This window comes from Ruditapes philippinarum, unplaced genomic scaffold, assembly GCF_026571515.1.
Source record: "Ruditapes philippinarum isolate M1 unplaced genomic scaffold, ASM2657151v2 ctg8447_1_1_1_1, whole genome shotgun sequence".
NCBI lineage: Eukaryota > Metazoa > Mollusca > Bivalvia > Venerida > Veneridae > Ruditapes > Ruditapes philippinarum.
In genome coordinates, this window is record NW_026852394.1 from 32,517 (window position 1) to 46,945 (window position 14,429).

Genomic DNA, 14,429 nt, shown 5'->3' on the forward strand with positions numbered 1-14,429 from the left:
TAGTTTTTTACATTTATTTCATATTTTGTGTTCAAATTTTATTTTGATAGAAATTTAAATGACAGTATTGCTTAATGATAGAGGTCTTTGTTCATTTAACAAAGGTAACTGTATGATTGCATGACTTTAAATATCTTAGTAAACTTGGTAAGGTAATTTTAGTTGCTAACTTTAAATCTAGAGGATGAAACATCAGTGAAGAGTCCTCTTTTGTTAGACTTTTGTGGATAACCATTTTCACATTGGCTGCAGTAGGATTCATCAATGCTAATGGAGTGACACCCCCTGGTTCAGTTCCGAGAATTTCCTTCATGTCGTCTGCTGTTCCAAAGTTGAAATTTCTGTTGGCATTTAAAGTCTTTCGAAGCTGTTTAAGATCTATGTTGTACTCTTCATGACAAATGACTAAATAAAACTGTCCTTTTCTGTCCTTGAGAAATAAATTTTTACAATAGAATATATTAGAACTGACTGTCTGACGTTGCTCTCTCGGCTTGTATAGTTCAGTTTCATAAGGAATTTTGTGCTGTTCTAGAAGACTATTAACATTCTTAGTATTTTCATTGAAGATATATGATACTTTGCGTATGTTGCCAGAAGAAGACCTGTCTATGACTGTTGAAATATTTTCTTGAGATAAAACTGACCTGCTGTTGGGTTCCATACAGTTTGTTACAGGGTTTACTATATTTTTATTTGACATGCTTTGTTGGTTGGTATCATCTATATCAGAAAGCACATCATCTGGCAAGCCCTGTGGTTTCATCATGCCCATTGAGAGTCCAGATAGATTTGATATTTCCAAGAAGATGTTCAAGTCCCCACTCCTGGCCATGCCCAGAAACTCCAGGCGGGCCCGCAGGAGCAGGGACGAGGGTTGTCCTGATGCCGTAGTGAAGGTGAGTGTTGCCCCAGACTCCGAAGAACTGGGGTGCTCATAATGAAAGAATGTAAAAGTCTCAAACAAAGTTCTTTTGACAGATCAACTATCCATTCAGCCTCATTATCCAGTCCTTCCTTGATAAGATCAAGCTGATCTTATCATCTTAATTAATTTGTTTAAAACACAATATTTTCATTCTTCAAAAAGATTTCCAATCTTCATTGTCATATATCCGTTGTCACATTTCATAATTCTTCATTTCCATGCATTTGCTAGTGCTTAGCAACTATACATTTTAAATGATATTACTTGTAAGTTTTCCCTAGCAACGAGCAGTTGCCAGGTAAAATAGTTGATTACTGTTATGTCTTTTTATTCCATCTGTAAAGATAAAAAACAATCTATATAAGGAATGAAACGAAACAAGCTAAGAGTATGCTTTAAGTTTGATGACGACCGTTGGTTCGAATCCTGTTTGGAAATTTTGTTGAATTTACAGGAAACCACATAAATTAACTTGTTTCAACTAAAAAAATCAAGATTATTTTATCTAGATCTACACCTCAATCGTAAATATCTAAATAATTAAATATAAAATATATTTAATTAAAGAAAAAATAACATACCTTCGTAGTCAAATTTTTTAATCACGAATGAATTATATTAAAATGTCCAGTATTTATACCGAAAGTTGATATTTCACAATTATATTTCACAACTATTTCATCATTCCCACAGGTTTAGTTCTATATTTAACTTAAAGGATCACATGACTCCTAAAAATAGAATGAATGTCACGTGATAATGTAAATATTTTGGTCACGTGATCTAAGGTGAAGGCCATGTGATTGTATGCACTTCACAGTTGCAGAGACCTTCGGTTTTCAACGGTTCTCCATTGTTTTGAACATGACATCTGTTTAACAAAGTAGCAATGGAGAAGATAAACGAATTTCTATCTTGTCCAGTATGCAAGACAAGGTAAATAGTTTCGATTGTTGTAAAACGTACGGTATATTGAGGTGACCTTAGTTAACCAATTGACTTAATTGATGTTAAAATACTAAAATCTGAAATGAAATGTAGTTTTTTTTTTAATTTACATTTTAGATTTTGGTGAATAATGCTTTGAAAATGTAATTTTCAAATGCCTTTGACTCTCTTACAGGCGCAAAAGTGTACATATTTTAGATTTAAACAGGAGACAACTGTCGAGACTGAGTGCAGACGCTTCAAATGAATGTGGACACATTTACCCCCCTTGTATAGATCTATAAGATAAAAAACACAGCAAAGCGGAAATATTTCAAAACAGTTTCACAATTAATTATAACTTAAACATAACATGGTCGAAATTATTCAAAATTCCAATGAATAATGTATAAATGATTTTAACTCATTTTTATTTCTTTTCATTTTTTACATCATATATATAACTGGGTTACTGTACTGTAACATTATAAAAATTGGACAAAACGTGTTTTATTATAATAACTTTTGCCCAGTTAATAATAAAAAAATATAAGAAAAAAAGTTATAAATTGGGTTTAATTTAAATGTGCATTTAAAATAGAGTGAGACTAAAAACAGGATTGGAGCACCACACTAAATACCGTATTCCGGTATATACCGGACAAGGCGCTTGAATGATAAAATGCTAAAATCCTGTCTTTTTACCCAACGGAATGAACTTTAACAGGTCTAATTCATCTTTTCACACCGAGTTAAGAAAGATAATGAAGGAAAATGTAAAAATCGGCGAAAAAAATGATATTTGTCTATTTTGTGATCATGATTTCTGCAAGCGTCTAGAGGTACTGCTCCAATCCTGTATTGAGTTAAATCCTTTAAAATAAAGGTTTTGCCAATTATGATGTGCTCAGATTCAAATTGTTAAATCTATCATATGAGTTTTTTCCATTTCAAACTTATAGAAAATTATTTGAAAGTCATACCTCTTAGTGTTGTTTGAAAATTCAACATTTATGCAAGAGGTGAGAATTTTCCTAAGACACAAACATCTTTTCTTTTTTTTTATCTTTTTTTTTGTGTTTAAATAAGATAATATTACAGTTTTAATAATATACTTGTAAACATGATTAATTTATCTCTTAAACAGTCTGGAATTACTAATCTTCATAGGTCATTACATCCAGGGAATAACCCACTACTTATAGATATACCTATCTATAGTATAACTCTTAAATATCTTATAACAGTCACCTGCCAACCAGTGATGAGTTACATGATGGAGTGTATGCTACAACTTGTGGAGCTTGCGGCAACTTCTTCAAGTTCAAGGTCAACTTACCAGTAAGGTCAGAGGTCAGTTTTGTTGTGAATGGACAAGAGGTCACAGGTAAGCATCTCTAAGTTGTAATGCTGCTTTTTTATGGCATTTTAAGATGTTTACCAAATCAAAATTTGTATAGCCATGATGCAAACATAAGTTAACACTTTACATATCTCTATTAATCAACATTATGTCACATGTCATATAGTGACAAAAGTAAAGTTCTGTATTACAAAACCAGTTAAGTAGTAAAATATAATACAACTAGTTAGGTTGTTAAACAAAATTTAAAAGTTTATTTCTAAAGTGGAAAAGTTTTGTTCAAAATTTTATATTTATGATTGTCTGCAGAAAACCTATCAATTTTAACTAAAGGTGTTGGAAAGTAAATTATCAATACTTAAAACCCAGCTTGGACACTTATCTTACCTGAATAACATTACAAATTGTACTGCTAATTTGATTAAAACTCACATAAGATTCTGAGACACATATTACTATTTTTGACTTTATACATTGGCAGTACATTTTAAACATGAAGTTACATTCTTGCATAAAACTGCCCACTTCCAGTTGTTCCACATTGCTTAATATCCATGACTTTGGGCACAATGTATCTAAAACAGCTAAATGCATTATGACGGCCCAATGGTTTTATTATCAAAACATAATTACATGTATTAAAATTCTATTGGAGAGCAAACAATGGTTTCTTGATATGAAATACAGAAAATGAAATGGGGCATCACCAATTTAGGCGTATACTTTTATGCAAGAATAGGGGTAATGCACATTTTTTCATGCATAACCATCTGTAGAAGACAGGTCAGACTTACTAAATTTATTGCCCTTAAATGCTGCATGCATCCTCATGCTTCTGCTGATTTTAGTGCATGGAAATGGGTTCATCAACCCTCTATAAGCATACATACTACTTTGTTCTTCTTTAAATATATCATAGTATATTTAATTATTATTTTGCAAGATATATATACAGTATTTTACTTGTCAGATTATTAATATTTGACCTAGAATCTGGCTCAATATATCTAAGTACATGTAGATACTGCCAATAGTTATATTTTTTGTAGTTTGATTTCATGTTTCAGTTGGAAATGATTATGACCCTGCAACCTCACTGAATGAGTACCTACGAGACAGCCGTCTGTCAACCGGAACTAAGTACATGTGTAGAGAAGGAGGATGTGGCTTATGTGTTGTTGTGGCAACGAAACTCGATCCTGTAACAAAGAAAGAAGAAAGTAAAGCAATAAATTCTGTAAGATATTTTTTTTTTATCTTTATTGATATCTTTGTATTGGAAATTTTGTCTTTGATGACAGTCAAATGATAGGATATTTATATATACACAAAAAATCAGTTTTCATTGATTTGATACATATTTATGAATCTAAGAGTACATGACTTGTTATGTTTTAGAGAAATTCAATTATCAACACAGGTTTTGTAAGACTGTTCAGACTTAAGCAAGAGAAGATAATTTAGATAATAGTTTGTTGTTTAAAGACAATTCAATCAACAACTCTGTGACGATTAATTCATCATTCATTACAATCCAGTAGCTCAGCTTGCAGTGACCAGAAAATTATTATTTAGGCGTGTTATTGTTAAGACACATAGTTTTAGGATGCCCTCATATGTATATCAGTCAAATATTACTGACATACTTAAAATATGAAATAGCACAGTTTCAATAGAATCAAAATTATGCCTTTTATATTTTTATTTTATTATTTCTTTTACAGTGTTTGTGTCCCCTGTATATGTGTGATGGTTATAAAATAACAACCATTGAAGGTCTAGGGAATCTCAAGTGTGGTTTGCATCCTATACAGTCCCGCCTTGACAAATACAATGGGAGTCAATGTGGATTTTGTAGCCCTGCCCAGATCATGAATATGTATGCGTAAGTATTTGAGGATACTCAATTGAGGCATTGTATTCAAACTTCGAAGAAGAGGATATATGGGTGTCAGTTTAAAAAAATAGAATTCTATATAAAATTATTATTATAAATATAGATTAAAAAGCTATTTTCAGGATAGAAAAAATCATATGATGAATATATAGTAACGGGTTATACTTATCAACATTATAAAAGCTATTTTCACCATATATAATGGAATCAGTGTAAACCTGGGACAAAAGGTAACATTTTAAGTCCCAATGTTAACTTATACTTAACATGAACTTGATGAAGGTGATGATATTTTTCTGAATTCATCATTTCTTAAAAGAATCTGTTCAAAGACACCTCTTGAATGAGTAAAAACATCAATACAACACACTTTTTTTAGTGTATAAATCCCTTGATGTCAAAAATTGTTTATTGTACTTTGTAGAGTTTTATATATCTGATAGGTCTTCATAAGTAAATTACTAATTAAAGCTTATTCTAACAGGTTACTGGAAGAAGATTCTGAACCAAGCAAACATAAAGTAGAGGATGCCTTTGATGGAATTATTTGTAGATGTACAGGTATTAGTGGTTTATAAGAGAAATATACTTCTGTAATGTATCATTGATGAGTGCAATATTATAAAAGGTGTGAAAAAACTTCTAATGTAGATGTAGTTAAAGACCAATCCATTCTTGAACTTTAAAGTGTGTTTAATTTAAAAATAAATTTTCCAATTTGTTTTCATAGTAAGGCCATGACTTAAGCTTTGTTAAAGCTTCATCAAGAAACATATTCTTTAATGTAACCTAATTTGTTCTTGTTTGCTTAAAGTTCTGTAATCAGCTTAAACTAGTGCTGTATATTAATTACTCCAGGTTACAGATCTATACTGGATGCTATGAAATCTTTTGCCGATGATGGTTGTTCTACAACAGATATAGAAGTAAGTATTTTACAGGGATTAATTATTAGTGATTACTTCCAATAATAGTACGGAATGGTTAAGTTGACATTAAAATTACTGATAGATTAGTGACAAAACTTCTGGTCATTGAATTATTGTTCTGATTCATGAGATTCTAGAAAGTGAGTTTGTTATAGTTTGGTAGCCCTATTGATCTATTATACATGTATGTAAGAAATTGTAAATGGTAGCAATATTGTAAGAAAACATATTTCTTTTACAGCTTAAGGGTTTGTTTGAACTGAACATGTAAATAAGAGTAATGCTTAGCTAAGGAATGTAACTCTTGACAGCGCAAGTCTATTGTATCTGCTTTATATACAGGCAATTGAAAATGTCATGTGTCGTTGTAATATAATTGCAAACTTAGCTTTATTTCAATCAGGTCAGGCCTACAAAACAAATTGTCTTTTTTATGCGACCCAAATCTATTTTTGTAGTTGCCACTTTGTCCTTCGATAGTTTTATTATGCTTTCATACAGTTTCTTCAACCAATTTCATTTAATTAATGATATTATTCATATTTGGTTGGTAGATAACTTGGATGGTGAACGTTGGTTTGAGTTTGGGGTCACTTTGGTCAAGGTGAATGTCACTGTTGCTAAAAGTAGATTTTTACACAGAATTTTTTGTTAGCTCACCTGTCACAAAGTGACAGGGTGAGCTTTTGTGATCGCTTTTCGTCCGGCGTCCGTCCGTCGTCCGTAAACTTTTGCTTCAAATGACATCTCCTCATAAACCACTAAGCCAATTTCATCCAAACTTCACAGGAATGTTCCTTTGGTGGTCACCTTTAAAAATTGTTCAAAGAATTTAATTCCATGCAGAACTCTGGTTGCCATGGCAACCGAAAGAAAAAACTTTAAATATCTTCTTTTAAAGAACCCAAAAAGCTAGAGCTTAGATATTTGGCATGAAACATCTTCTAATGAGTGTCTACCAAGTTTGTTCAAATAAAAGCCCTGGGGTCAAAATTGGCCCCGCCCCAGGGGGTCATTGATTTTCCCTATATGCATATAGTAAAAACTTAAAAAATCTTCTTTTAAAGAACCCAAAGAGCTAGAGCTTAGATATTTAGCATGAAACATCTTCTAATGAGTCTCTACCAAGTTTGTTCAAATAAATGCTCTGGGGTCAAAATTGGCTCCGCCCCAGGGGGTCATTGATTTTCCCTATATGCATATAGTAAAAACTTAAAAAATCTTCTTTTAAAGAACCCAAAGAGCTAGAGCTAAGATATTTAGCATGAAACATCTTCTAGTGAGTGTCTACCAAGTTTGTTCAAATAAAAGCCCTGGGGTCAAAATTGGCCCCGCACCAGGGGGGTCATTGATTTTCCCTATATGCATATAGTAAAAACTTAAAAAATCTTCTTTTAAAGAACTCAAAGAGCTAGAGCTAAGATATTTAGCATTAAACATGTTCTAATGGGTGTCTACTAAGTTTGTTCAAATAAAAGCCCTGGGGTCAAAATTGGCCCCGCACCAGGGGGGTCATTGATTTTCCTTATATGTGTATAGCAAAAACTTAAAAAACCTTCTTTGAAAAAATCCCAAATAGCTAGAGTTTAGATATTAAGCATGAAACATCTTCTAGTGAGTGTCTACAAAGTTTGTTCAAATTAAAGTCCTGGGGTCAAAATTGGCCCCGCTCCGGGGGTCATTGATTTCCTTATATGTGTATAGCAAAAACTTAAAAAATCTTCTTTGAAAAAACCCAAGTAGCTAGAGTTTAGATATTAAGCATGAAACATCTTCTAATAAGTGTCTACAAAGTTTGTTCAAATAAAAGCCCTGGGGTTAAAATTAACTCTGCCCGGGGGGGGTGGGGGGAAAGGTCATTGTTTTCTCTTATATGTGTATAACAAAAACTTAACATCATGAAACATCTTCTAATGGGTGTCTTAATTCCAATTTTGTTCAAATAAAAGCCCTGGGGTTTAAACTGGCTCCGCTTCGGGGGCCTATATACAGGTGAGCGACCTCAGGGCCATCATGGCCCTCTTGTTAATAAAGTGAACAATCTGTTTCAGAATTTGAGTACAAAGATATGTAAAAAGACTGGGAAAGCTTGCTCTGAAAATTGTAGCAAACCAAAACTTGAGCGCCCACTCCATATGGTTCTCAGAGATGCCCAGTGGTTCAAACCCACGACCTTGAAACAGCTGTATGACCTTCTGGATCAGTTCAAGGACAAGTCTGTAAGACTGGTATTTGGAAGCACTGGGTCTGGTATGATGAAAATTTTATTTTATTATGCTAATAGTTTCATCTAGAAATCATGAGCATTAATATTTTTATAATTTGACTACTCACATAGTGTAACACTTAAATATCGCTTTGTCTGCAATCTGCTAAACCATCAAAGGAGTTCTGTTGAAACTTTACACATGTATTTAGGATTTTATGTCACTATCCAATAACTATACCACTTCATGGATCTTGTCTGAATTGTTATAACCCTTTGTAAACTTCCCGTAAAATATCCTGGATACAGATGATTCAATCTCATTAAAATCAGAGCATCGTTTTCACTCCGTTACTCTTCACTACGAGCATAGGGTAGTGGATCAGCAACAGGATATGATTTTAATGAGATTGCAGATGATTAAAAGTTATGTAAGTGTGACACTCATTTTATTAATCTAGAAAAACAAAATGAAAAGAAAAGCTAATGAAATGAAATAAAAATGTTTGTGCCATGCAAATATTATTACATTTACCATATTCATTTCCATTCACTGAAATCTTGAATTTAATTATGTGATAATGATGTGTGTATATATATTTATAGGAGTATATAAAGATATAGGACCATGGATGTATGAGATATTGATAGATTTACATGCAATAGAAGAACTTTATACACTTCAAGTAAGTGAAAACTGTACGATTATTATATTAGGACAGAAACAAAAGCACATCAATGTTACTGAAATTAAATGGCAAACAATATTTATGTGTTCTCCACTGAATTTTAAGCTAATATTTTGTTACTTCAAAAAATGCTGAACGATAAAGTCATGCCATGGTCATGTATAGTATTTCCTAAACAGGTACAGTGTATCTCATATTTTTCACTCCTTTTAAAGTCATACATCTAATATTTTCCCTCTTAAAATCTTTTTTCTGGACCATTCTATTTCTGTAACAAACCAACTTCTTGGCATGGACGTAAGAAATGATCATAGTTCCAAAAAATGTACAGTATATTATCTGTTAAGCTTCCATTTGTAAATCAAATGTAATTCTATTGTTTCAAATTTTTATTTTAACCTTTTTTTATCATATGGTTTCCTATGTTTATCATTATTCATGTCGGAAAGCTATTAATGGAATGGTTTAATCACGTTGTTCAGCTATACATGTATATTACAGATGAAACCTGTCATACAGATTGGTGCAAACATCACAATCACACAGATGATGGAAGCTTTCATTGACCATGATTATACAAAGAAGCATATCTTGAAAGAATGTTACCACTTCATGAAGAGAATTGCACATACAAATGTTAGAAATGTAAGTTTAAGGAGGAGCTATATCCATTTAAGTTATCATTTCTGGAAGGTTATAAGCTGTCACAGTCAGTGATCAGTTTATGTCTGAAATAATGCAGAAAAAGTTGTGCTGAGTCTTAAATATTGCTTGACCTAGGCCTGAAATAATGCAGAGAGGTTTGTCCTATGTCTAAAATAATACAGAGAGGTTTGTCTTAGGTATAAAATAATGCACAAACTTGACCTAGGTCTAAAATAATACAGAAAGGCTTGTCCTAGGTCTGGACTAAAGCACAGGAATGACCTATGTCTGAAAATGCAGAAGGCTTGTCCTTGGTGTGAAATAATGCACAGGCTTGTCCTAGGTCTGAAATAATGCTCAGGCTTGTCCTATGTCTGAAATAATGCTCAGGCTTGTCCTATGTCTGAAATAATGCACAGGCTTGTCCTAGGTCTGAAATAATGCTCAGGCTTGTCCAAGGTCTGAAATAATGCTCAGGCTTGTCCTATGTCTGAAATAATGCTCAGGCTTGTCCTAGGTCTGAAATAATGCTCAGGCTTGTCCTATGTCTGAAATAATGCTCCGGCTTGTCCTAGGTCTGAAATAATGCTCAGGCTTGTCCTAGGTCTGAAATAATGCTCAGGCTTGTCCTATGTCTGAAATAATGCTCAGGCTTGCCCTTTGTCTGAAATAATGCTCAGGCTTGTCCTAGGTCTGAAATAATGCTCAGGCTTGTCCTAGGTCTGAAATAATGCTCAGGCTTGTCCTATGTCTGAAATAATGCACAGGCTTGTCCTAGGTCTGAAATAATGCTCAGGCTTGTCCAAGGTCTGAAATAATGCTCAGGCTTGTCCTATGTCTGAAATAATGCTCAGGCTTGTCCTATGTCTGAAATAATGCTCGGTCCTTGTCTGAAATAATGCTCCGGCTGGTCCTAGGCTGAAATAATGCTCAGGCTTGTCCTAGGTCTGAAATAATGCTCAGGCTTGTCCTATGTCTGAAATAATGCTCAGGCTTGCCCTTTGTCTGAAATAATGCTCAGGCTTGTCCTAGGTCTGAAATAATGCTCAGGCTTGTCCTAGGTCTGAAATAATGCTCAGGCTTGTCCTAGGTCTGAAATAATGCTCAGGCTTGTCCTAGGTCTGAAATAATGCTCAGGCTTGTCCTAGGTCTGAAATAATGCAGAGGTTTGTTCTAAGTCTGAAATAATGCAGAGAAGATTGTCCTAAGTCGTCTACCACATGTAAAGCTGGAGCCATGACATATGATTATTCTTAATCAGAGGCAGATGTACTTTGATATAAAAAAATGATAAAAATAAATAAATGATACAAGATAATGAGAAAAAGTATGACTCTATTGCTCACATGCTTTTTTAACTAAATTAAGGTAAATAGTAAGTTCATTCTAGTATTTTTCAGGTTCCAAGTGAAATATATTTATGAGTGGCATGGACATGATTGAAAATATAGCAGTTTATGTTCACTTGCGAAATATGATTTGATCTTACATGATTATGTAAAAAAACAAATTCAATAGGTTTTTTCACAAGTATAATTATTTACTTGTTAGAATTTAGTAATCTAGTGAAAAAAACATAAAATAAATGTCATTATCGGTAATAATTCAGACATCTTTTTTTTGATGTGAATTGTAGGCAGGCAGTTGGGCAGGAAACCTGATGATGAAACATGCCCACCCAGAATTTCCGTCAGACATGTTTGTCATGTTAGAAACCATCAAAGCCAAAATATATATTAGTAAGTTAACTTTTACTAAAGTTATGTAAGCAAGTATTTAGTTATGGAAATGATTTAAGGATGTGATTCCAATATAATATCATACTGCCGAATGTTTGTAGTTGCAGTATAATAAGGTTTTAAGCTGATTTTGTTTCAAATTTCATGGCATCAAATTATATCAAAAGACAAATAAATTTAAGATATCTTTTTTTCCATGGCACACCAGATTTTGTTTTTATATAGAAAGAATTCATTTTTGTGGACATGTGTTAAAACATACCAGAAAAAACACTTTGATTTACAAATTTTGTGTTGTTCATCATACATCCTTATTCTATACTTGAAACTGGTAATGACTTAAGTGAAAGTAGGTAATACATGTATTACCCAATTTCCCTTTTGGACTTAAAAATTTTACACCCCTTTTTGCCATAAAAAATTTTTTTCAATAAACCGCTACATTTGTACCATTGTTAAAAAAAGAAAAAAATAAGTTTATTGCAAATCTAAAATATGAGGTAATATAACTCCATTATAGTATTGTTTTGTCAGATCCGCTAATATACATTTATGTATCTTCAATATAACTGTATACTGAATGCTTATTTACTTTATTTATGTTTTAGATGGGCAGACAGCAGTTTCCCCGCAGCATTTATTGTCAACTGATATGAGAGGGAAAGTGATTACACACATGACATTACCTGATATAGACAAACATGACAACATTAAATTCTATAAAGTGGCTAAAAGATCCCAGGTATATATTAAAAAGCATTACATAGAGTTAATTAAGTAAGTCTTCAAAATTTTTAGTAATTTTCTCTTATTTTCTGTGTAAGTGACTTTAAATTGTTATGTATTTGATTCATTTAAAGGATATAAATCTATATCTTATGAAATATTTCCATAAAATTTATCAACAGTAAAATTATATTGGTTCCATTATTATATGGTTGATTCCCGAAAAAGTTGTAACTTGGAATGTCTCTGTTATTTAATACACATGATTAATGTATATAAACAGAACAAAATGTTACGGAACAAAATATTATTTTGCTATTTTAAGAAGGATTTTATCCCTATAGCAATGATTTTGTGCAAAGGCCATTTGTTTTTAAGGCAATAAATTACCATATTTATTTCATTGCGTTTTAGAAGTTTATTTTTTAAAAAATTCAACCAATAATTTTTGCATCAGATAATAAATAGCATTATACACTTAAAAATATTCATTGTTAGTGTCTTTATCAAATGTTAGACAGTCATATATAAGTAACCATTATAAGATTTTATATTTCTTGGTGATTTATTATCAAGTTGACGTTTCCAAGTCAATAGAGCTATATATCTGCCACAGAAGTAATTGTTTGAATTTTAATAAAGAAAACTACCAAAATACTTGTATGAAAGAAATATGGTAGTAAACTGCATTAAAAGCGAATTACACATGCATGAAATCATAGGTTAATGGTTAAAACTCTACTTAAAATAGCAACATTATTTATAATTATGTTCCGGAACATTTTATTCTATTTACATATAATATCCATGTGTTCAATAACAGAGGCATTCCTATGTTACAACTTTTTTGAGAATCAACCATAAGATTATGGAAACAATATAGTTTTAACTGTTGATAATTTAAAAAAAAAAAAAATTCATAAGATATAACTTTATACCTTTTAAAGTAAGGACATATCTAAAAAAAATAAAAAACCAAAAAACCCCAAACAAACAAAATCACCAACAAACATAAATATTATACATGAATTATTATTATGAATTATATAGGTTATTGCTAGAATGCTGTCCCTGTTAAGTCATAAAAGATTATCCACTATAAATATCAAAACTGTTTAGTTTTGGCATCAAAGCGTATAATGAACCTTAGTTGCAGTATTTAATGATATAGCAATGAAGATTTGTTTTATATTTCTTACAACAGATTTGTACAGATTGGTTCAGTGTTTCAAATTTTCATACCCTAAATTTTATCTTAAAATTTTTGTGTTAAATTGCAAATAAAGATAAACATATTACATAAATGTTTAAAAAAGATATACAGTTTGTATATTCCATTTAAAAGGGATGGTTGTTCAGATCAAACCTTCATTTTTGTGAGAAATGAAAAACAGGCATATTTTCATGCCCTTATACAGAATGCAGACAAAAAATTGAATTTTAACTATTTGTTTCTTTCAGAATTCTCACTCCTATGTAAGTGGTGGTTTTAGTATGAATATTGACAAGAGCAACCATTTCCTGGTGAACGGTACTCCTACCATTGTGTTTGCTGGCATCAGTAAAAATTTCGTAAGTTTTTAATTTACTACCATTTACAAACATTTTATAACACAAGTTCTTATATTATTAAGTGACCTATTAGAAGAGAGTTGGACTATCCTGTTTGTTTTGGTGTTAATTTTGATATTCTCTTTGATAACCTGAAAAGGATTGGCTGAGGTGTTTTTTTTGCAACTTCCTATTATATCCTGTAGAGGTATTCACTTAAAAAAATCTTATAATTTTTGATATTAGGTAATATAAATTATATAATAAATAAATTTACTATATTTATTTATTTATGCAGGTACATGCTACACAGACTGAAAACTTCCTTACAAATAATTATCTTGGAGATTCTGTCATACTGAATTGTAAGTATGCATTATGTCATGAAATTCTCTATGAACATAATGAAAGGTAGAGTTTATGTACTCTGGCATTTTAGATACAGGTTGTAGTATTAGCAAAGTAAAGATTCTTATGTTACTATGATTAAGGTGTGTGCCTTTTGGTAACTGGTCTAAAAGTCACATTGACTTTCAGATTATATTAGAAAAGAATTGTAAGTATGCATTATGTCATGAAATTCTCTATGAACATAATGAAAGGTAGAGTTTATGTGAGAATTTTCGTGCTTCTCATATTGTTTTAATATTTGATGTGCAAGTACCGTTTTTTAGCCTTTTCCTTGGGTAGACGAAGGTTTTAGGTTGATTGGTTCAAGGTCAAGGTCCATGAGACTAAAATTAGATTTGTTTATGTTTCTTCATAATAAGGCATTTGGCAGTGTCAACACCAAGGAGCACCTAATGATGTTACTGATATTTTTAGTTGT

At 31.8% G+C, this 14,429-nt stretch overlaps 2 protein-coding genes across 2 annotated transcripts in view; one reads left to right on the forward strand and one right to left on the reverse strand.

Moving 5' to 3' along the window:
* On the reverse strand, positions 1 to 1,625 carry LOC132758949 (uncharacterized). Its single transcript, XM_060750659.1, has 2 exons — positions 1,510 to 1,625; positions 1 to 1,264 (listed from the first exon to the last, which is right to left on the reverse strand). The coding sequence occupies exon 2, from the start codon at positions 833 to 835 to the stop codon at positions 92 to 94; it is 744 nt and encodes a 247-aa protein (XP_060606642.1). The 5' UTR covers positions 836 to 1,264; positions 1,510 to 1,625; the 3' UTR covers positions 1 to 91.
* An 82-nt stretch (positions 1,626 to 1,707) lies between these two features.
* The window catches only part of LOC132758938 (uncharacterized), a gene marked incomplete at its 3' end in the record, with an annotated part of 48,766 nt that continues 36,044 nt past the window's right edge, over positions 1,708 to 14,429 (forward strand). The window contains 13 exon segments of the mRNA XM_060750649.1: positions 1,708 to 1,864; positions 3,103 to 3,242; positions 4,286 to 4,455; positions 4,943 to 5,103; positions 5,600 to 5,676; positions 5,974 to 6,041; positions 8,096 to 8,294; positions 8,857 to 8,936; positions 9,441 to 9,584; positions 11,221 to 11,323; positions 11,932 to 12,065; positions 13,511 to 13,621; positions 13,899 to 13,965. Of these exon segments, the coding sequence (XP_060606632.1) occupies positions 1,818 to 1,864; positions 3,103 to 3,242; positions 4,286 to 4,455; positions 4,943 to 5,103; positions 5,600 to 5,676; positions 5,974 to 6,041; positions 8,096 to 8,294; positions 8,857 to 8,936; positions 9,441 to 9,584; positions 11,221 to 11,323; positions 11,932 to 12,065; positions 13,511 to 13,621; positions 13,899 to 13,965 (1,501 nt within the window).